This window comes from Trachypithecus francoisi, unplaced genomic scaffold, assembly GCF_009764315.1.
Source record: "Trachypithecus francoisi isolate TF-2019V2 unplaced genomic scaffold, Tfra_2.0 Lachesis_group7, whole genome shotgun sequence".
NCBI classification, from domain to species: domain Eukaryota; kingdom Metazoa; phylum Chordata; class Mammalia; order Primates; family Cercopithecidae; genus Trachypithecus; species Trachypithecus francoisi.
Genome location: NW_022681472.1, coordinates 55,664,483 through 55,686,763, shown reverse-complemented (window position 1 = coordinate 55,686,763; position 22,281 = coordinate 55,664,483). Strand labels below are relative to the sequence as shown.

At 37.2% G+C, this 22,281-nt stretch overlaps 1 protein-coding gene across 6 annotated transcripts in view; it reads right to left on the bottom strand.

The window, feature by feature from the left end:
- Positions 1 to 22,281, bottom strand: part of VPS13B (vacuolar protein sorting 13 homolog B) — an 869,883-nt gene that overhangs the window by 84,248 nt on the left and 763,354 nt on the right. For all 6 annotated transcript variants that reach the window (XM_033202375.1, XM_033202376.1, XM_033202379.1 and 3 more), the window contains exons 42-43: positions 21,523 to 21,872; positions 16,066 to 16,227 (exon numbers count right to left, since the gene is read on the bottom strand). In XM_033202375.1, coding sequence (XP_033058266.1) covers positions 16,066 to 16,227; positions 21,523 to 21,872 — 512 coding nt within the window. The remainder of the gene's footprint in view (positions 1 to 16,065; positions 16,228 to 21,522; positions 21,873 to 22,281) is intronic.

Below are 22,281 nucleotides of genomic sequence, written 5' to 3'. Positions count from 1 at the left end.
GTCATTTCAACATTATACATATCTATTGTTTTCATTCTTCTAAAGGCTTCCCTATAGTTAAATGATACGTGACTGAAAAAACATAAGCTGTGATATTAATAGCTGCCTTAAGTCTAGAATTGTGTGACAGTCTTTAAGACTGTTTACCCTTGGTACCACCACAAAGGGTTGAAAAGCACAGATTCAAAGAACTTTGATATATATGTATATACAGAAGAGGATGGACTGTCTATAAAATCTGAAATAATTCACATTTTCTTTTTTTAAAAATAAGTAAAATAAATACAGACTTTGATTGCTTAAGTTATATCAACAACCAGGAGATTGTGATGCTATGCAGACACACTCTTAACAGAATGATAGTCAATGGTCGCCATGCATTTGGTTAGACCCAATTCTTCAGTGGAAGAGTTAAGAGTATGTTAGAAGGAAATGATGATGAATAATTTAGGTGAGCTGAGAAATGGGAGCAACAAGATAAGAAATTGGAGAGGCTGTCTGTCATTCAGATTTGGATAAATACTCTGTGAGTCAAATTATCAGATTTATTTGTTTGCAAATCAATTTTGACAAAATACAAACAATAGAGAAACCTACCTAAAATTTGAATAAAAACTTTATTTTAAACTGTTCTCAGATGTAACATTCACTATTCAGTAAAATTTAGTTTAATGTAAAATAGAAGACATGCCAACACATGTCCTAAGAAAAGATCAAGTGATTTTTACATAATCTTCATTTTTTAGTCATCATGGCAATGTGGACAGCTGTAATTATCTTTAATTTTTAATTAGAAAAAAGAAATCAATAGATGGATATAAGAGAAATCCAAAATTTTTACAGTTATTTATTTTAACTAAGCTGCCTTGCCGTACTAAGAAAACATTTTTGTAAAGGTTAAATAAAGTATTTCATGGCAACCGCTGCTTCTTAGTGCCTGTATAACAAGAAATATGAGCCAGCCAAAGTTGTGCAAGTTGGTTTTCTTTCCCAGTAAGGGAATGTGGTATCTAAGACCTTGTCCTAACTCATTTTATCCCCAAGTGTAAGTCAAGCAAGTCAAATATGAACTAATGCCTGAAGGGAAGTCCCTGACTCCAGAAGTATGGATTATTTCACATTTATCTTAAAATCTGCTCTCAGAGTTCTTAAAATTCACTAACTTGGCAAGTCAGGAATTATCATGAGAAATGAAATAATTTCATAACTATGAAGTCATCCAACATTCCATGCATCTGACACTCAGTGGGCTTGGCCATGTCTTGGGCATTATTCTGACCTTTAAATAACAAGTTCTTCAATATTCTGGAAATAATTTAAAATCACAGAAATAATAAGTGCCACAGTATAATAGGTACGCCATTGTCTTTGAGTTAATGCTTTTGTTACACAGACTCATGGTAACAAGTTATGATTAAAGACAATCACATTATGTATGCTGAAATCTTTACAACATTCTTAATCAGTATTTCCCATTACTTAAAAATGGCAAAATACCATGCTTTAATAGTCCAGCTGCATTCCCTTTCTCCAAGTATTCTGTATTAAAATTCACATTTAAAATTAACTTGGTAAAGGACCTTTATGTTTAGACATCAAGAATTTACATTTGCAGAGCACTGGCTTGTGAAAAGGCTTTGAGTGTCTTGTAAAAAGCTTAAGAAATCTTCAGTATATTCTTCTCCAAAGCTATATTTCAATATCTGAGATTTATTTCCAGGGGAGGAACAGAGAGACCATTAGCAGCACCAGCAGCCATTCCTCTGGGCGCTTCGCACTTGAAATATCCCCATTCTCTTTCATGCAGGCTTGCAGAAAACTCTAGAAATCAGCCCTGGGACTGGATAACGGACCCTATCACAATCCTATCTTTGCCATTTCTTGTGAAAGACTTTAAAAATCTTGAAATTGGTCATTTTATAAACTAGTTTTACAAAGAAACTTTGAAATATAAAGGAAAAAGAAAACTCAACCCTAAACTTCTGCCTCTGATTTAGGTAGAATGTATCTCCCAACAGAAAATGAAAAAATTCCAGATATGCTCTGTGCATTAAATACTTAATGAACAAAACTGCTAGGACCCCATTTACCTCTACTGATGACTTCAAAAGGCACTGTAATCTCCCTCAGAGAATGTAAGTTTCCTGGAATCCCTGATGAAACTAAAAATATTTTAAGAGAAAAAAGTGAAGGGACAGAGTCTACAGACTACCTTTTTTTTTTTTTTTTTTTTTTTTCTTTTTTGCTATTTCAGTTACTGCTTAAAACTGAAATAAAAATGCAGTTGATGGTGGCTGGACGGTAGTTCCTGGGTACTCAAATGGAGTCAGTGTTTACAGAATATTTTGGATTAAAATCCTTGCCAGATGGTCCCAAGAAGTGTTTACCTCACTGTTGATTTTAGCTATCTTAATGTCAGCAACAATAAAAAGAAGCTTGTTACTGCCACTCGGGAGCAAAGGCATAAAATCCTTCCTCCCCAAATGGAACTGCTAGTTGCAGACAGCTGTGCCCTACACAACAATAAGGGTGATACTGTAGATTTCTGGGAAACTATTTCCACAATTAGAGAAGGACAGTATGTGGCAAATTTAACTTGTAATGACATCTACTTTAAATATATAATATTTAGTGATTAAGCTATATACTTTTAGTTTATGGTAAACAATAAAAATTTTCATAGAATAAGCACAAAAGGCTAAACAAAAATGTGAAGAGTTAGACACACATGAAAGTTGTGCCCAATTTGAAGTATATTGCTAATCTTCTTCTGTAGCATGTTTCTATTTTATGACTTTTCATTAGAGGCCATAAGGAGGCCAAAGGGGCAGGAATGGGAAAAAGGGGAGGGGCGTGCGACCAGGAGCTACTCTTAAGAGCCCAACTTAATTGACAGTATATTGATGCATGTATTTTGAGATCAGTGCCTCCTTTGTGTGTATATTAATAGTATATACAAAAGTATCCAACATTATGCAGATAATAGTGTTTATAATTTTATTAAGATTTTAAATCTATGTTCTTTAGAAATCCCAAAACTTATTCAATGAACATTTATTGGCTGGGTGTGGTGGTTCACTCCTGTAATCCCAGCACTTTTGGAAGCAGAGGTAGGAAGATCACTTAAGCCCAGGACTCAGAGGCTATAGAGAGCTGTGGACGTGTCACTGCACTCCAGCCTGGGCCACAGAGCAAAACTCTGTCTCAAAAAAATAACAAAAATAAAGGAACACTTCCCGGCTGTCTATTATAAGCAAGATACAGGATTAAATATTGTGGAAACAATACCTTATTAAAGTCCTCTTTTTCTTCCCTTTCATTCTCAGCAAACATCCAATACAACCTCAACCATATTCATGCCCATCTTCATTCTCTCCCTCCTATCTCAAGAATAGGAGGAGACTATTGTGGTATATTGCAAATGGCCACAAATTCTCTGCAGCAACTCTCACCAAGATGTAGTTCCTTACTGTTTGGATCTGGCTTAACCTTGTGGCTTGCTCTGTGAAACAGAATGTAGTCGAAGTGATGCTGTGTGAATTGAGCCCAGGTTCAAGAGGCCTTGGAGTCTCTGCTCTCATTCTCCTGGGACAGTGTTACCAGGTGAAGAAGCTTGGCTAGCTTATTGGTGAGATCAACTGGATGAGAACCAAGACACCTGGCAAACAGCCTGCTGACCACTAAATATGTGGGTGAGGCCATTGTAGACCACCCAGCCCTCACTGATTTCCAGCTGACTTCAGCCTCCTAAGTAAGACCAGGTGAGACCCACAGAAGAACCTCTTGAGTTCACCTAGATGTCTGACCAACAGACTCACGAGCTAATATATGGTTTTTAAGTCACTAAGTGTTGGGATGGTTTGTTAAACAGCAATAAATATTTGGTATAAACTTCTTCCTTCAAGATCAATCCTTCCACTTGTGATCTGAATTCTTTCCTTTTCTTCCCTTCTAAGATTTTATGCCATTAGTCATTCTCTCTTCTGCATCATTAATTTCTTTATTTTTCTTCTCCTATAGTAATGTGCCTAACTCTTCTTCCATTTACAATTGTTCCTTAACCCTGTGGCTTTCTGTAGCTAACACATAATTAATACTAAAACAAACAAACAAAAACTTCATGCTCATCATCACCACTTCATCACTTCCCATTCACTTCTCAGCCCACTGTAATCTGGCTTTTATCCCTATCTCTCTACTGAAAGTGCTTTCCTTGAGCCATCAATGATGTTCCAATTGCCAAATACAATAGTCTCTTTTTTTCAATTCTTACCTCACTCAGTTCCCTTAGGACATTTAACAACACTGATAATTCTATCCCTCTAAATATCCTTTTTGGATTTTGAAACACCATTATGTCCTGGTTTTCCTGTGACATCTTGGTTTTCCTCACAGCTCTTATTTCCCCTCAATACATTTTATTTCACAGCCCAACTCCCAAATTCAGCTACTGATCCTTTTGCAAGCTCACCTCCAAGATAGCCTCAGTAATCCTTGCCTCTCGTTATCTGTGCCTTTGTGTAGTCCCCCACTGAATAGGACAGGTCTGTGCGGGATATTACAAATAAGACAATGAATGACTTCTGAGGCTAGGCCATAAAAGATATTGTGGCTTCTGCCTTGGATCACTTGATCTGGAAGACAGCAGCTGCCATGTCATGGGACTACTGGAGTAACTCTCTGGAGAGATCGCTGTAGTGAAGTGCTGAGGCCTCCTACCAAGAGTCATGTAGGTAAGTATTTTGGAGATGGATCTTCCAGATCAGACCAGCCTTCAGATGAGTGCAGCTCCATCTGCTGTTTTGATTACAACCTTATCAAAAACGCTGAGCTGGAATCACTCAGTTAGACCATGCCCCAAATTCTTGACTAACAAGACTGTGGGATAATAAGTGCTTGTTGCTTTACATACTCAAGTTTTGGGGTAATTTTTTATACAGCAATAGGTAACTAATAGAGATTTAGTATCTGTAAATGGGATACTACTGTAACAAAAGTCTAAAATGTGGAGGAGGCTTGGAACTGGAAAGTGTGTAAAAACTGGAAGAACTTGGAAAGAGTGTTAGTTAATGTCTACATACTTCAGAGAGATTACTAATAGAAACATGATGGTCCTAGAGGAGACTGCCAGCTAGAGAGTGAGAAAAATGTTATTGGAAATGGGTGGAAAGGGGATCCTTGCTATGTGGTGGCAGAAAGTTTTTCAACACTATCACCTGCAGTAACACGGAAAGTAGAAAATTTGCCTAATGAACTACATGATCTAGCTAAGTAGATTTCTAGGCAGTGTTGAAGTGCCTCCTAGCTTCTACCTGCTGCTAATATTAAAATCCACAAGGGGAGATATAAGCTTAAGGAAGGACTGTCAGATAAAAAGGAGCCAGGACTTGCTATTTTGAAAGTTCCTAGCTTTATCAGATGCAAATGATGCTAAAATCAAGAAATGGCTTCCCAGCAAAGATCAAATCCAGGACATGGTCAGAAAAGCTGGGTCTAAATATGAAGCAAATAATATACCTGTAAAATCTTCTGAAAGACCTTAGAAAGATCTAAATTGATGGCTCAGAGAACTAGTCAAACAAAAGGAGTTCTAAGACACTGAAGGGTTATGTCCCTCAGTAATCTCAGAAAAATCTTAAAGTAGAGAAGGGCTTATGTAAAAGATACATGGGGGTAATTTTGTCTAATATAGTAAACCTCAGTAAGAATAACAAGAGACCCACAAAGTTGTTTAAAGAATAATATTGGCAGAAACACTGCCAACTTAGACTGAAAGAGGTAAGGATAGTACAAAATGAAAAGACAACTCTGAACCTTCAAAATTCTACCAGCAGAAAGCAGGCTGGGAAAACTACAAGGTGCAAACAAGAGCTACTTTTCATGGAAAAGAATGCGTGACTCAGAGGCTGGAGCCAAGTGCACAAAGCCACGAGCAACGGGGAGCTATTTCCAAGCGGGAGCAATACTGAGTACTAATTAAGAAACTTCCAACATTTATCTGATTGAATTTAAGAATTTCTATGGACCAGAAACTCCTGTGTGTCTTCTGTTTTCTCATTTTATGCATGGAAATGTCTACTGTAGTATCGTATGCCTGTATCACCATTGTGCATTGTTCTGCAGCAACAGATAGTTCTTCTCTTAGGACTCTCTCCTTGGGCATGCTTATTTGTTCCCACTTCTAGCTAGGCACCAATAACAGGCCAAATTTGTATCTCCAGGTCAGACTATTCTTTTGAGCTCCAGCCTCTTACATTGAATTTGTCTACTTTACATGTCCATTTGGATGTCTAGTTAGGGGAAAAGGACTAAAAAGGAACCCTTGGTTATAGAGAGCCAAGTTCTTTCTACTTTAAAAAACATTTTGTATAGACAGGGTCTTGCTATGTTGCCCCAGACTAGTCTCAAACACCTGGCCTCAAGCTATCTTTCCTATCTTAGCCTCCTAAAGTTTTGGGATTATAGGCGTGAGCCACCACTGCACCCAGCCAAGCTGAGTCCTTTACTAGGAGCTTTATAAATGTTTTTCATGGAATATTTACAATAGTCACTTAATTATGCAAAAGAGGAAGTTGAAGCTCCAAGAAATTAAGAAACTGTCCATTCTTCATGCAGCTATCAAACCTTAGGAGTGAAACTCAGGTATTTATGGCTTCAAATTTGTGCTTTTTCTAATATGCCATCCTTCCTGCCCTCTATAGCAGCCTAAAATTCAACGTGTCTAAAATGGTTTTCAGGATTACTCTGTTGTGCTCTTACACCCTGCCCCATTATCTGTCTCTCAAACATTTTCCTACTCAGCTCCCTGTCTTGGCCAATAGCAAAACTAGCAACACATCACCTAAGTCTGAAATCTCAGAGTCAAACCAGACCCTTCTCTTCCATGATCAATAATCAAATCCTAGTTATTTTAACCTCCCAAATATCTTCCAAACAGACCTCTATCAAGTTGAACCTTTTCTCAGCAATTTAAAGATGCTGTTCCACTGTCTTCTAGCCTCCATGGTATCTAAAGAGAAGTCCATAGTAATTTGATTGTTGTTCTCCTAATGTGTTGTAGGTAATGTGTTTTCCTCTGGCTGCTTTCAAAATTTCCTCTTTCGTCTTTGGTTTTCAGTAGTTTCATAATGATGTTCCTGGTATCTTCAAATTTACTTTATTCTTCCATCATGTACTTTATATATATATGGAGAGAGGGTAAGACCCTGTCTCCATATATACACACACACACATACATACACACACACACACACACACACACACACACACATATATATTTTTTTCATGCAGGGTCTGGCTCTGTGGCCCAGGCTGGAGTGCAGTGGTGTGATCTCAGCTCTCTGCCAACTCTGCCTCCCAGGGTCCAGCAATCCTCCCACTTCAGCCTCCTGAGTAGGTGGGACTATAGGTGTGCACCACCATGCCTGGCTAATTTTTTTTTGGTAGGGACAGGATCTTGCCATATTGCCCAGGCTGCTCTTTAACACTTGGACTCAAGAGATCTACACGCCACGGCCTCCCAAAGTGCTAGGATTATAGGCGTGAGCCACCATGCTTGGCCCATGTATTATGTTTCTATTGCTCTGTAACAAATTAGCACTAATTTAGCAGCTTAAAACAACACACATTTACTCTCTCACAGTGACTGTTGGTCAAGAGTCCATGTATAGCTTAGCTGCATTCTCTGTTTAGTGTTCATAAGACTCCAAATGAGCTGTCAGTTGGCTGCATTCTGATCTGGAGGCTTGACTTGGGAAGACTCTACTCAAGCTTGCTTAAGTTGTTGGCAGAATTTATTTTCTTGTGGCTACAAGACAAGGGCCTTAACTTCTTACTGCCTCGTGCTGGCAGCCACCTTCAGGTTCTGGAGGCTTCCCACAGCTCCCTGCCCCAGGACCCTCTTAATAGGCCATCAAAACATGACAGTTTGCTTCCCAAGGCCAGCAGGAGCCTCTGTGCCTCTCTCTCCTTACAAAAGGGTCCAATCACTCTTTTAGGGTTTTTATCTTAGGCCCATCGAAAGATTTTCTCTCTTGATTAACTAAAAATCAACTAATTTAGGACCTTAATTACATCTGTAAAATCCCTTCACCTTTGACACAGACACTTTAGAGTACATGTCTGATAATGCCAACATCTGGGTCATCTTTGGATTAACATCTATTAATTGTCTTTCCCTTGAAACTGAGTAACATTTCTTTTTCCTGACTCTTATCTGTCAAGTAATTTTGGGTTATATTATGGACATTGTACATGTTTTGTTGTGGAGACTCTGGATTCTCTTATGACTGCTCCAAAGAGTGTTGATGTTGTAGTTAACAGATAACTAACTTGTTTAGACTCAAACTGGAAATTCTCATACTTGGGTGAGCAGCAGCTCAGGTTAGTTTACTTCTTTAAGTCTTGGGTACAAACTGCATTCAGTTTGCCCCAAGCTGAACAGTTGGGCCAAATTTAAAAATATTATATTCCCATTTTATGGCTTTCTCCTCTCCAGGGTTTTCTCTTCACTCTCTAGCATCCTTGGATGCTTGGCTATTTCCTCTGGTACCCTGGGCCAGAAAGATGATAGGCCACCCCTGTTCTGCCGTGACTGCAGTTGCCTCAAGGCAAAGTCAAAAAAATGGGAAAGTCATCCTGCAAATTACTTGCTCAAAATTTTGACTCTCCTCCAAAATCTGCCTTTGTTTTAGTCTCCAGAGCCTTCAGGTAGTTTTGTTGTTGTTGTTGTTGTTTGTTTTGTTGTTGTTTTTTAAGTTCTGTTCAGAATGTGTGGCTGTTATACACAGAAATATCAGTTTCTTAGGCATTTATACCATTTAATGCCTTCTACTTTGTCTTAGCTCTGTTACTATAATCTCTCTCACTCCTGGACTATGCAGCAGTACCCATAGTAGTCTCTGCTTGTATTCTCAATCTTCTCTAGACTCTCTTCTCAAATACACTAGAACTTTTCTGAAATACATCTGTGATCATGGCATTCCTCTACTTAAACCCGTTCAGTAGCCAAGAGCTGCCCATCACATAGATGTATATCTTCTTGAAATGGATTCCCAGGCTTTTGAGAACATAACTCCGCCAGACAGTGGTGTGCTGGAGCTGGCTCATACTTGTTTGTGAAAACCAGCAATTAAGAATTCAGAGATTTTGCAAACTGGTGGTCAAACCATTGGTAGCTTGAAATAAGCTTTGGAGTATTTACACCATGAAAGTTGGCCATCCCTACAATCAGGGGTTCCCCACCACTACCACTCTAAGAGCCAGTGGACCACCATATATCTCCTCTGTAATTTTTATGATTGAGTTACACTGCACAAAAACTGAAATCCCTTGACCATAACTTGCTGTTTATATAACCTTCCTGATGCTTCTTGGTGTACTTCCTCCACTATCGTCCACTAGGGCAACCTATACTTACTGTTCAAGCTCAGCTTCTGTGGAAAGCTAACTTTGATCTCTCTGGGTATGTAGATTATCATACCTTTGTGCTATCATGGCCTGAAGACAGCATTAAAACTTCTTAGCACAGCATACAAGTGCCCTCATGGCCTTAGCCTATTTCCCCCTCTTGCAGCTCCACACATGTACTCTACACTGTAGCCAAATTAGTCAAGTTCCCCTTCTGTGCCATATTGTTTCGTGTCTCCGTGGCTTTCACACATGTTGGTCCTTTTAGCTGGAATATTGCCTCCACCCTCACTTCACTGGCCTAGCTAACTCCAAGGCATTAACATGTAATACAAATATCCCTTCTGTCTGGAAGCCTTGCCAGATTCCCATCCTCATGTAGGGTTTGGAAACATTTCCTTTGGGTTCCCATTAAGACTTTGTTCATATCCAGATGCAATTGATTTTACTTCCTGATTCCCTGGCATTTCTTCCCTACGGCTAGTGTTTTCATTAGTCACCCCTCATTTCTCTCTGTCCTGAACTATTGCAATGATATCCTGATAGATTGATAGATACTGTCATGTCTATAATACTTTGTTTACTCTTCTGGGTCCCTCAATAGATAGTAAGTTAGAATGTATATATTTAAACACAATAGGTAATACATAAAAATATACTGATTAAAAAATGAACGTAAGGGAGACTAAATAAACAGCTACAGAGAAATAATGGCCGACAGGAGGGCCTGTGAAAAGACTGAGTTAGGCCTTGGAGGCCAGATAATTTGGATATTATTTAATAAATCATGGTGTAGCCTGTGATGGTTTCTGGACAGGAAAGTGTAATAAAGTATTTAGGAAAATTACTTCAGCTGTAGTCTGCAAGATAAGTCAGAGTTAAAACAGGGCAAAACTGTTAACTAAGAGAACAACTGAGAAAAACTATTGCCATAGTTTGTATAAGAAGTATATCAAGATAACCACTCTTGATATATCATTACACTTGCTGCTGTTCCTAAGAGTTAGTATTTGGAATTCCTTTTAGTCTGTATGTGAATTTTGGGTGTGTTTGGTGCTTAATGTCTCAAATTTAATTTCTTTGTCCTTATTAAGAAGTTGAAAAGTACGTAAAAATGTGACAAAAATAGACGTATATCACCTTAACTCAACATTCAGAGGCAACCAGTGATAACATTTTGACATGTCTTTTTCCAGTATTTTTAATGCATTTACTTGTGTGTTATGATCACATTGTATATATAGAATTTTATATTCTGCTTTTCTGACTTATATGATATGATATGGTAGCACTTCCCCCATTCCATGTAAAAATGTAAAGATCCCATAATATATCTATAAGATAGTCTTATGCCAGATTTTACTTAACTCCTTAAAAGTGAACATTTTGGTGCTTTAAATATTTTGTGATAAACTGTGATAAACTTTGTTTGTATAAAAATCTTTGTTTTAATTTGCATTCTCTCCAGAGGGTAGATTACTATTGGGAGACTTACTGGGTCAAAGTCTACGATAATTTTAATAGCTTTGAAGTTTCTTACCCAACTGCTTTCTAGAAATAAAGTACCAATTCCATTAGCAACTCCAGTGTGTAGTAGTGTCTATTCATTTGCCTTTTCTAAACAAACTTTAACATGCATGCACACATAGGAGAACAATTGAAAAATTTATCAGCTTTGGCAACGCAGAGTATTTCTTTGTCCCCCAAGTCTGCTTTTTAAGTTTTTAAATTGTTACTGTGGCAACAAGAAATATGCTCTTTCTCTAAATACATATGTATACATGCATTATACAAATGGATTTGTAAAGCACAGTAACTAAGAATTACAGTCTCGTTAATGAAACTGACAACTGGCTGGAATTACTAAAAGATAGGCAGATATTCAAAACCTGTTGCTTTCCATTTTAGATAAATGAAAAAATGACCAGGTCTCATTTTAAAATATTGTTACATACCAAAAGAAAACTGGAGAATTTTCTGTTATACACTGATTAGGACCAGAATGAGTATAACAAAAATATTTTACTGTAATTTGGTGAGTACAGGTTAATTACATAAAAGTTAGATTTAAATGATTATCTGTCATTTCTCAATTTCTGGAACTTTGTACCAAGCTTTCAAATGATAGGAATACCAGTGAGGTCAGAGTGAAAACAATTTTAAATCAAACCTTTAGTCTACTGAATTTGATCAATTGAGAAATCTTAAAGCAAGTGTTGGCAAACTTAGGCTTATAGGCCAAATTTGGCATGTAGCCTATTTTTGGATAGCCTATGAGCAGAGAATGGTTGTTACATTTTTAAATGGATGGAAAAAATCAAAAGAGTAATAATTGTGATGTCTGAAAATTATATGAAATTTAAATGTTATTGCCCATAAATACAGTTTCATTGGCACATAGCCACACTCATTCATTTCTATATCACCTATGGCTGATTTTACACAGAGTTGAGTAGATGCAACAAACTGTAAATCCTGAAACCTTAAAATATTTACTATCTGGCCCTTTATAGGAAAAGTTTGCCACCTCTGCTTTAAAGTAATACAGGATTTATATTTTTGTCACTATGTGTCACTCTGTTTAATGACTATTTCCAAGATGCTCTGCCGCTCATTGAAATTAATTTTACCTTGTTACACTTTGCTTTTTTATTTAAGATGGGGTCTCATTATATTGCCTAGGCTGGTCTTGAACTCCTGGGCTCAAGTAATACTCCTTCCTGCCTCAGCCTCCCAAGTAGCTAGGACTACAGATATGTGCCACCACACCCCAATAACTTTTAAATTTTTTGTAGAGATTGGGTCTTGTTATGTTGCCCAGCCTGGTCTTGAGAAGTTCTGGCCTTAAGTAATCCTCCTGCCTCAGTCTCCCAAAGTGTTAGGATTACAGGCATGAACCACTATTCCTGACCTGCAGTTTTAAATATCTGCTATGTTTCATGAGCTTATGAAACTTCTGTTATATTCATTTCGGGTAAATGTTATATTATTTTCCATAGGTCTGTCTAGAGCCTATTTCCACTTGCTTGATGGTTTGATTACCACAATTAAGTCATTGGTAACTAGAATTCTGCAATTCTGAAAAAAATGCATAATCCATAAATTGTACATGTTTGAGGTTAAAAGCAAGTGTAAATCCTTACATAAAAGATAAAGGCAATACTATTCCAAGCAGTTTAACCAACAGTGCTCTCTATTAACCAAAAAAGGAAGTTAAACAGCCTCTACATAAATCCTACTAGTTGGTTTTATGTTAATCCTACTAGTTGATGTCACTATAGCTTGTTTATCTAAATTAAACAAAGCTTCCCTTGACTATGATCTGCACATACTGCCTATATTGTGGGGAAACAGTCTATACACTCACACCTCTAGTCCCTAGATTCAATGTAGCATAATGTGACATACTTTTCTGAAGAGCAGTCCCTTGCTGGTTATTGTTCTCATCCAACCTGATCTAAAGTCTACTGAATTGGAATATTTAAGAGCCCTTTGTGATGGCATCTATGATTCTGTGCAGCTGAATATATTCAATTATTCCCTAGGAAATAGTTTTCTTCTTCCTTTGTTTGTTTAGGCAAGAAATTGTTGTGAGATATCCAGAATGTTAAGTGATTCTGCCCCAGAGTATGTGTTAGAAACTATAAGGAGCATTTTATGACTTTCAATTCTGAAAGGTTTGTCAGCTTTGGATTTCTAGAATTGGTTGTGTCCATGTTTCTTTTCATCCTATTGGGACTTAACTGTTGTTAGCAACCTCTTGTGTGGTTTTAAGATATCTTGACCTCTTTGAAACCTTTCCAGGTGTCACTGCCACTTTGTTGATCTCTGCAATGTTAGTTACATTGTTTAATGGAGTTAAGTTCCATGAACTTTAGAAATCCTCCCTGAGACTATGAATTGACTAACACCCAAGGCAGCATAAACATGCAGACACAAATGTTCCTAAAACGAAGCTTGCTGGGCGATGCAGGATATGACTTGGAGTCTGGAAAAAGGAATATTTTGCTCAATTGTGCATCTATGACAAGGTCCAGGTGCAGTTTGAAGCTGAGTGGCTAGTTTTTCTGATCTTCATGTAGACTCTCATTAGAACACAGCAGAATCTGCAACTGTGAATGTAAGGAATTCCATGAAGACCCCCTGGGCCCATTAAGGCTTCTGGCTTCAGAGGGTCCTAAAACACTTACATTAGCATATAGAAATATAGTAAGAAGACATTGTTTTTTATAAATATCATCTAGGTTTTAGTCTTAAGATTATAATGACTGCAGCTTATTTTAAAAGTTGCATCCACAAGATGCAGTTACAAATTTAAAAGAAACAACAAAGTTTATTAGATACCTGTTTTATGTTTAGAGTTTGTCATTAAAAAGCTCCTATTATTTTTGGTAACACAATTAAGACTTTGCAAAGTTCACACTTGGACTAAGAATCCCCTATTAGTTTAGCTTTAGATGTGGCCTACTATTCCAGTGATTTCTCAGCCCTTCTTTTCAAACTTCACAGCCTGGCTATTCTAACAGACAAATCATGCTGCCAAAACCTAGGGGAGTGAGACAAAGTCAAAGTGACACTGTATTGAGAATTACAAGATAAGGAGTTCAGTCCTAACTCTACCACTACCTAACTTAACATTTCTATTTGTCTCCTTATCTATAAAATATGCATAACAAATAATACTACACGGGAATGCTGTGAAAATAAAACTTGTAAAAAATACAAAAAGGCCTTTGAAACAGTGCAACAAAGTATGAAAATGAAAGGTGTGCTGGTGACAGTGGTTGTCTATTCATTCTTTCCCGCTGACCTCCTCTCCACCCAGAAACTATGTGTCTATAATATGAAGACTACTGCTCCCCACACTCCTGAGCCAGTTGTTCTCTTATGATCACCTTCCCATCCTGGCTCCAGTGTCCAGGGAATCCTGAGGGTCTCTGAGGGATATGCAAGCTATGCATCTTCAAATGACTGTGGAGAGTTAAGCTTCCTCTGCTTTGCTTTCTACCGGCTAAGGCCTGGAGCTTGCTGTGTGTGCATCAGTAAAGTGGCTACAAGTACAGTATACAATTACATGTTACTGTAGCTTCTCAGAGGCTTCTTTCCTGTCCCTCATAATTCACTGCTGGGAATGCAATGGCAATGGAAACTTAGAAGATCTAACAGGTTATACAGCAAGTGTTAATATGAGTTCTCTCTAGGTGGTTGGAATTACAGGTGTTTTTGTTTGGTTTGGTCTGTATACCTGCATGCTCTCACTTTTGTAATCCATAGGCAAAAAATCAAAAATAGATGAATTTAAAACAAAACATCCTTTATGTTACAAGTGAGAAACAACTTAAATACTTCTAACATGGACATTCTCAAGAGGAAAATTAGAAAACAAGGGTATGTGATTTACCCTAAAAATATGAGTGTAATACCATATCATGTGAGAAAATTTTTATGAAAAAAAGTCATGTATTTCAGTGTCCTGTCAGATTAATGTGAACAAAATAAGAAATACTGCATTATATCTACTTTTCCAAATTGTATACCAATAGTGTGGCAATCTGATGAAAAAACAAGTAAGAAATCAGCATCTAGCTACCCTCATTTGGAGCCCAAGGGTATAATGTAGTCTGATGCTGGTCTAGAGACCAGATGGGAAAACTTGTTCTCTAATCTAATGAGTTTCTTTTAATCACAAGCAGGCAGTAGTTTCCTTATTATCCAGTTTAACAAATACATTATTCTTGAGAGTACTTCCTAGGATTTATTTTGCTCACTTAAGACTACATCTTTGTATTTAATTCATCTTCATATTATCACTACAGGGCACATATCTCTAATTATTCCCATCTAAAGGGACAGGAAAATGAAATTACACTACTCGGAAAACAGACACCCTTTGGTGTGTCTTTTCTCAGTTCTGCCTTGGACATAGTTTTTCATTGTCATTGTATCACAGATTGTGAGCAGTCCTCAGAGGGCAAGGCCTGTGACTTACCTCTTTTTGAATTCCCAGTGCCTAGCATGTGCCTGCTACCAAGGACACACACAGAAAAAAATCTGAAGAAACACATGAATAATAATACCCAACACATAATGCTTACATATTAATGCCTTATACATATGAATTCACTTAGTCCTTATAACCCTTTGAAATAGGTACTACTTTTATCCCCATTATACATATGAGAAAACTGAAGAACAGAAAGTAGAGCAAGGTTATACACAGCTAGGATCCAAATCTGGCTCTCGAGTCAGCCTCTTGATCACCACACCCTGCTGCCCCCCAAGCACCCGGGCTAAACAGGAAAACACTCCATTCCAAGAGAAGCGTGTGCTCCCATCTCTAAACACTCTTGAGTTTCCGTCAGATGTAGCTACGCTGTGTGGTTCCTTCACTCATAGGTGGGAACTGAACAATGAGATCACTTGGACTCGGGAAGGGGAACATCACACACTGGGGCCTATCATGGGGAGGGGGGAGGAGGGAGGGATTGCATTGGGGAGTTATACATGATATAAACGTCATGCACATGTACCCTAGAACTTAAAGTATAATAATAATAAAAAAAAAAAAAAGGAAAATAACTGGACAAGCACACAAGTGCAGAAGAAATGAATCCCCAACCTTAACAATGGCTGTTTGTAAGGGTGTTTCGCAAATACCTGTGGGGATTTGTGAGAGCGCCAGCTGTACTGGTGACTGTGGAGACTCGCCAGCAGAATATTTTCATCAGTATCCACCTGGCCAAACCGCAGTGTCTCCTGTGTGTCATTACAGATCACAAAATGGCTGAAGACCAACTCCTCTACCTCAGGGCATTTGTTCTGAAAGAAAAAGGATACGAAAGCCAACATGGATCAGATTAATTGCAAGATGTTTGGCAGCTGTCTGCCCAGTGGCGATTGTTACAACACAGAAACCTTAAAAGATCTGTTGTCATTAGCTCTGGTATACAAAGTATTCTATACTGCCAGGATAAGCACAAAAAAAAAACAAAACAAAACAAAAAAAAAAAACCTTTAAGAGATTTTAAATGTTTCAAGAATGTTTTGATTTATACTCCCTCAAAATAAATCATACACACTGAAGAGTAAAAGAACAATGAGATCCTTCAAACTTTTAACATTTCTTAAAGTGAATTAACATGCTACAAAGAGTGCTGTACTGGGTAGTGCATGTTTTTGAACAGAGTACTGGAGGCTAGAATTACCATGTTCCCGGCTTCTAAACTCAACAATCAAGACCAATTACCAAAGCCACAGTTTGTACCCTACAGAAAGTAAGAATCATTTAGGTAAAACATCCCCAGATCCCTTAAGGGGGAGGGTGGATATGTGTGTGTGTGTAAATCTGCTCAGGGAGAGATGTAAATAAAACCATAACTTTCCCTCTATTGTTAAGAGGCTGAACATAAAAAACAGATCAACTCCAGAGTCAGTGTAAGCCAAGTTGCAGTTTTCATGAGAAATGATGTGAGTTGAAACACTTTTCGGTATCTGTTTCAGCTAATAGTCATCAACCAGCTAAAATCCTTCATTAGTCAGCTAAAGCAGAGCAAATTAATAATACGTTCCTGTGCTGATAACTCCTTTCTCATTTAATGGTGCCTCTACTGGTTGTTGCTACATTAAAACACTGGCAAAGTAATAAAGTATTTCTGTGCTTACTCTTTTATCACTCTAGTTAGACTATGGCTTAAAAGCAATAAACATACTTTTGGTAAACTTAAAAGAATGCTAAATAAATGATTAACTTGAGAATATAAGAAAAAAAATCATAAGTAGCGAATTCATTTGCAGATAATGGGAGATAACATGTTTCTCCAGTTGGCCTCTATTTCCCATATGGATCTAAATAATGTCAAAATGCCACACTCCATCATTTGCCACTTTACTGAGAAGTAGGGGAGTAAACAGAGATACAACTCAGAAGCATTGTGATTCAAGTACAGAGGAGGTATGAGGCCAAGGAGACTACAGGTGAATGTACCTGGAATCCAGCCTGGGCCATGACCAGACTTGTACCCATCAGGATACAGACTCATCTTGGGACACAGAGTCTACTCCTAGTCATCCAGAATGCCCTTGAAGTAGGTGAGCAGGCTCCATGCTGCAGTTGGTGAAGTGGCCCTGACATATCTCATTTTTCCAGAGGCCCTTGAGGACTTCTAAGCCCTCTTGCATCATCCATCTGTTCCCATTGAACTGAACCTTGCTTCACAGTCACACTAACCACCAAAAGAGTTTCTAGTTAAGTGAGACCAAAGTACTCGTAACAACAAGCATCGGCCATCTACCATAATACTCTCTACTCTGGCTTTTAATTGGTAGCAATGATTTCAAAACTTGCCTGGTGTTGAGTTTTAGATGAATCGTCTTACCCAGCCCCTGCCCATGCCTCCAACTGCATCTTGAGCTACTCTCCATTTGCTGAGGGCATTTGTTCAGGACACTCCAGCTCCACCAGCCTTTTCCAGCTCCTCCAACACTACGCTGACCTCCTTCCAACTCATCCAACACATCAAACTACTTCCTGCCTCAGAGCCTCCCTCTGCTTGGACATCTTTTTCTCCATTTCTTGCTTGACCAACTTGTTTCTATTCAACTTTCAGAGTCATGTTTTAAGGCTGGTTTTAAGAGCAGCCTTCTGAGATCCTCCCGGGTCAAGTTAGGTTCTCCTATTTTATGCTTACACAAGATTCTATATTTCACCTTCAGAGCACTTGTTAATTTGCACCATTATGGGTTCAATATTGTCTCCATAATTAGACTTTATGCTGCAGAAGGGCAGCAACCACGTCTGTATTCTTTACAGTTTTATCTCCAGTATCCAGCATAATGCCTGGCCGATAAATACTTAGGAAATAAACAAACAAAAACTTTAGTAGATGTAATTTGTAGAATTATAATTATGTATTCACTGTACAAAGTTAGAAAATACAGGGGAGAAGAAGGGGAGGGGAGAATAAGGGGAGGGCAAATTAGGAAATACAGAAAGTATGGATTTTTAAAAATCTTTAATTTTAAACTAGCAATAACTACTATTAACATTTTGGTGAATTTTCTTCAAGCAATTTTTCCCTTCTGAATGTCCTGCCTGTTACTATTCTAGTCTGTCCTATCCAATCCTTTTTTATATATTTATCTACAAACCTTTAATCAAACTGGAATCATAGTATGTAATTAGTTTTGATGAGATTTTTCCATTGAGCATTATATAATCAACATGAACTGCTCTACTTGTAAACATTTTTCTTTCCTTTCAGTGCGAGTACAGACATGAAGAAAGGAATATGATTCCAATCTCCCACTTAGTTACATATCCTGAGATTAAAATTCAGTTTTCATAATGAATTGGGATCAATCTGCTGGTAACACAGAGGTTAAGTTACCAGATGGGGCTTGAGTAGAAAAAAAATCATATTACTTTCTTCATCTCTAAAAACTGACCTTTAATAAATGATGAGGGTTTTAGGAAAAAATGTAAATTAAAGAACACAAGGGGGTTGTTTACATTTTTCTAAAGAATATTCAAAGTCCTCAGGGAACTATTTCTCTACTGCTCCTTCATCTGTAGAGTTCATTATAACTGTAATAAGTTTAAGCATTTCTTGGAATGTTTTAAATTCTGTTATAATATTAAAAAGTTCCTATGTATTTGACGTCATATCATAGATGTTAGGCCTCAGAATGCTCACTTGGAATTGTAATTAAAAGATGGCTTATCCACATTTAAGTTTCATGGAGTGTCATACAAGCATTTGCAATTAAACAATGATACCATTTTGGTGTAAGAGAAGACACATAAGTGTAACCTTAAGAAAAAAACCCTTTTAATACTATTTTGTCCAAATCTGGGAAAGTGACATAGAAATATAAAACAGATTGCAAGTGGCATTTTGGATCCTTAATCTGTTTTCACAAAACAGTCATCATTTATAAAAGAGAAAAGAAAATCTATAGCCAGAGAAATCAGACACTGATGAAGGCTTCTGTTAATCTTGAACTCATGACCTAAAGGTGGAAGGCCAAATTGTTTCATGCTTCAACTGTCTGGTCCATCCACACTGGGGAAAAATGACTTGTCTCCAATATGAATCCAATAAAAAGTATGTGGAGAACTAAAATCACTTTGCTTGCTTATTAAATTCATATTTTTCACTGGTAGCAATTATACTGTATGTGAGCAGTATACACACAATAAAATCCAAGTTTGGGAAACTAAACTTCCCCTTCAAAAGGGGATAAACCACATTCAGAACATCTTAGAAACTATGAACTTAATAACCCTTTGTAAGCCCATTTCAATGTCAAATGTCCTATAATTTCAAAGCAGTGCACGTTCATATTTACTTTAGAATACACAGGGTTAGGTGCCTACCACATTAAAACTTGGTGGCAAGTACCCTTGACATGAGAGGAAACAAGAAAATTACAGCAACAATTACAGAAGTATATCCTCTTGTGGCTCATGTTAACGTTGCCAAATCCCTGTATAAATCAGAACCAACTATTCATAGAATGTACCTGTCAGCAATATGCTACGTGACATATGGCTCTACTTAATCAAATATACAATTCCATTAAAAAAAACTCAGAATATTCCTTCAAGGCACTATGTTAGCCAGTCAGTCATTCACACTCTGATGTGGTTTAAAACATTTAAATATTTATGCACCATATTTTATTTATATGTATAGCTGTGTCTAAGAGAGTATTTTTACCCTGGGAGGAAACTGGTATTTCTGAAGGCCATTTTGCAGTAGTTGCTACACATGAGTCCCCTTATAATGGCTCTGATACCAAGACAAAAATATCCTGGGTTTAAATGTTCTATCAATGATTCTTTTATATTTTCTAGGTTTGTTTTTTATTAAATGCATTGTTCAAAATATGACCAAAAAACAGAAATTGGATCCATAGAGGTTTTTTTCACATGGCTATTTGAACCAGCTGCAAAGATTTAGATCACACTAGCTCTTATTTTACGCATGTCCTTTGCAACAAGAAAACCATGGAATGCCCTTAAAAAAGATTTTTAAAATATAAAACAGATGTGTTATCTTCTTTCCCTTTGCTATTGTAGTGCCATGTTAGGTAATTAATTCCTTGGTCTTGTATAGGTCTTCATGCATATAAAGAAAAACATTTATTCCCATACAAATTCTTAAGTTAAAGAACAAAAGCTCCTCTTCCCTTTAACTGCTCCATCCCAAAAGGAGGTCAGTGGGGGATGAAGGACCATTTCTCTTGGGGAGCCAGCTTCACACAAATGTGTGTAACATATACAAAATGTGGGGAAAAGTCTCAGCTTAAATAGCAACACAAACTTGATGGAAATACAATATAACACTAAAATCAGTAAGGGAAACAGAAGTGATTTGTTCTTAAATCACTGAACTTATTATCATCCAAATATTCTGTGAAGTTACTTTGGTGCTAGCAGACATGGACAGGTTTCCCATTTTAAATATGCCACTTATCATAGACTTATACTTCATCCCTTTTTTTAGTTTGGTTTATCTCTGATAAGAAATAAAAGTTAAACAATTATTAAAATAATCAAGGCTCTCTAATTGATTCAAAAAATCCATTATCCAGTACTTTTTAGCGAATCAGAAAGTCAGAATGAGAGTAGAGGAAAAAACTAAGACTGTACTGTACTCACATATTTCATTTCACTGCTTTTTGTTTGTTTGTTGGTTTGAAAAGATGGAATACTTATCATCAGAAAGGGTCACACAGGTTCTTTATTTCTGCAATGGTCACTTAGACAATTTGATACATAGCTAAGTTGAAGCTTTGGCAAACTAAAGCCACAATACTTGGAAAAAATTTCTGGGAATATGTTACTTTCCACACAGATGTGGTACATTAGTCACAAAAATGTGGGCATGATCTCCAATGCATGTGTAGAGAACCCATATTCTCCAGTGTTTCAAAAATAACATGTATCACTTTGCCAAAACAGAGAAGGCCTCAAGTATAATGGTGCCCATCAAATTCTTCATTCTCTCACATTTTTGTTTGTGTTTAACTTATTATCAGAAGTGATAGCATACAGAACCTAATAAAAGATCATATGTGACTAAATTGTAAACTGTTATGGAATGTGCATACCTGTTGCCAAGCTTGTATTGCAGTGTTTAGAGAATGGACTACATGCTGTCCAACGTTTACAAATACAGAATCAACTATCACGGTGCAGTCAAGCAGCTTTTCTACTACATCGCTGGAAACTGCCATCTGCCCGAAGATGCTGAACGGTTTCACCATACTTTGCATAGTGACATTTCTGCACTCTAGAAGTTTACAGTCTGCTTGAGCTGAGAACTGGATCTCCTGACAGACAGAACCATTATTCCACTGTCGAAGATATATGTGTGGTTCTCTGAAGGAAACAATCATGTATTCTAGTTCAGATGGCATATTTCTATCAGAAACAAATGGCTGTAGGTACTGTGGTGCAGCTGTTGAGAAAACAAACAAGAAAGACAGCAATTAAGATGAGCCAATACTTTGTGAAAATAATGGGTGAAATGACATTCAAACTATTCACTTTTTGATTATTGAAATTAGTTTTAGGTGTTTAATAAATTCAAATTATTTCTTGAAGATATTATAATCTTTGGATTCCCATTTGATATCTGAAAACAAAACTGTTTTGTTCCATTAGGCCTCTTAAATATATATCGTCCAAAACTTACTTTCACAAAAAATTGATCACAGAAGCAAATAAATTAACTGAAAAGCAGGTATCCATCTAAAGAGAATTTTATAGAACTGCTCTGTATCTACCAATTGAATCTCAAAAACCAAAACAAACATATGACTCAAAGAGAGTTAGAGAAAGCAGGTTAAACTCCATTTTTGCTGAAA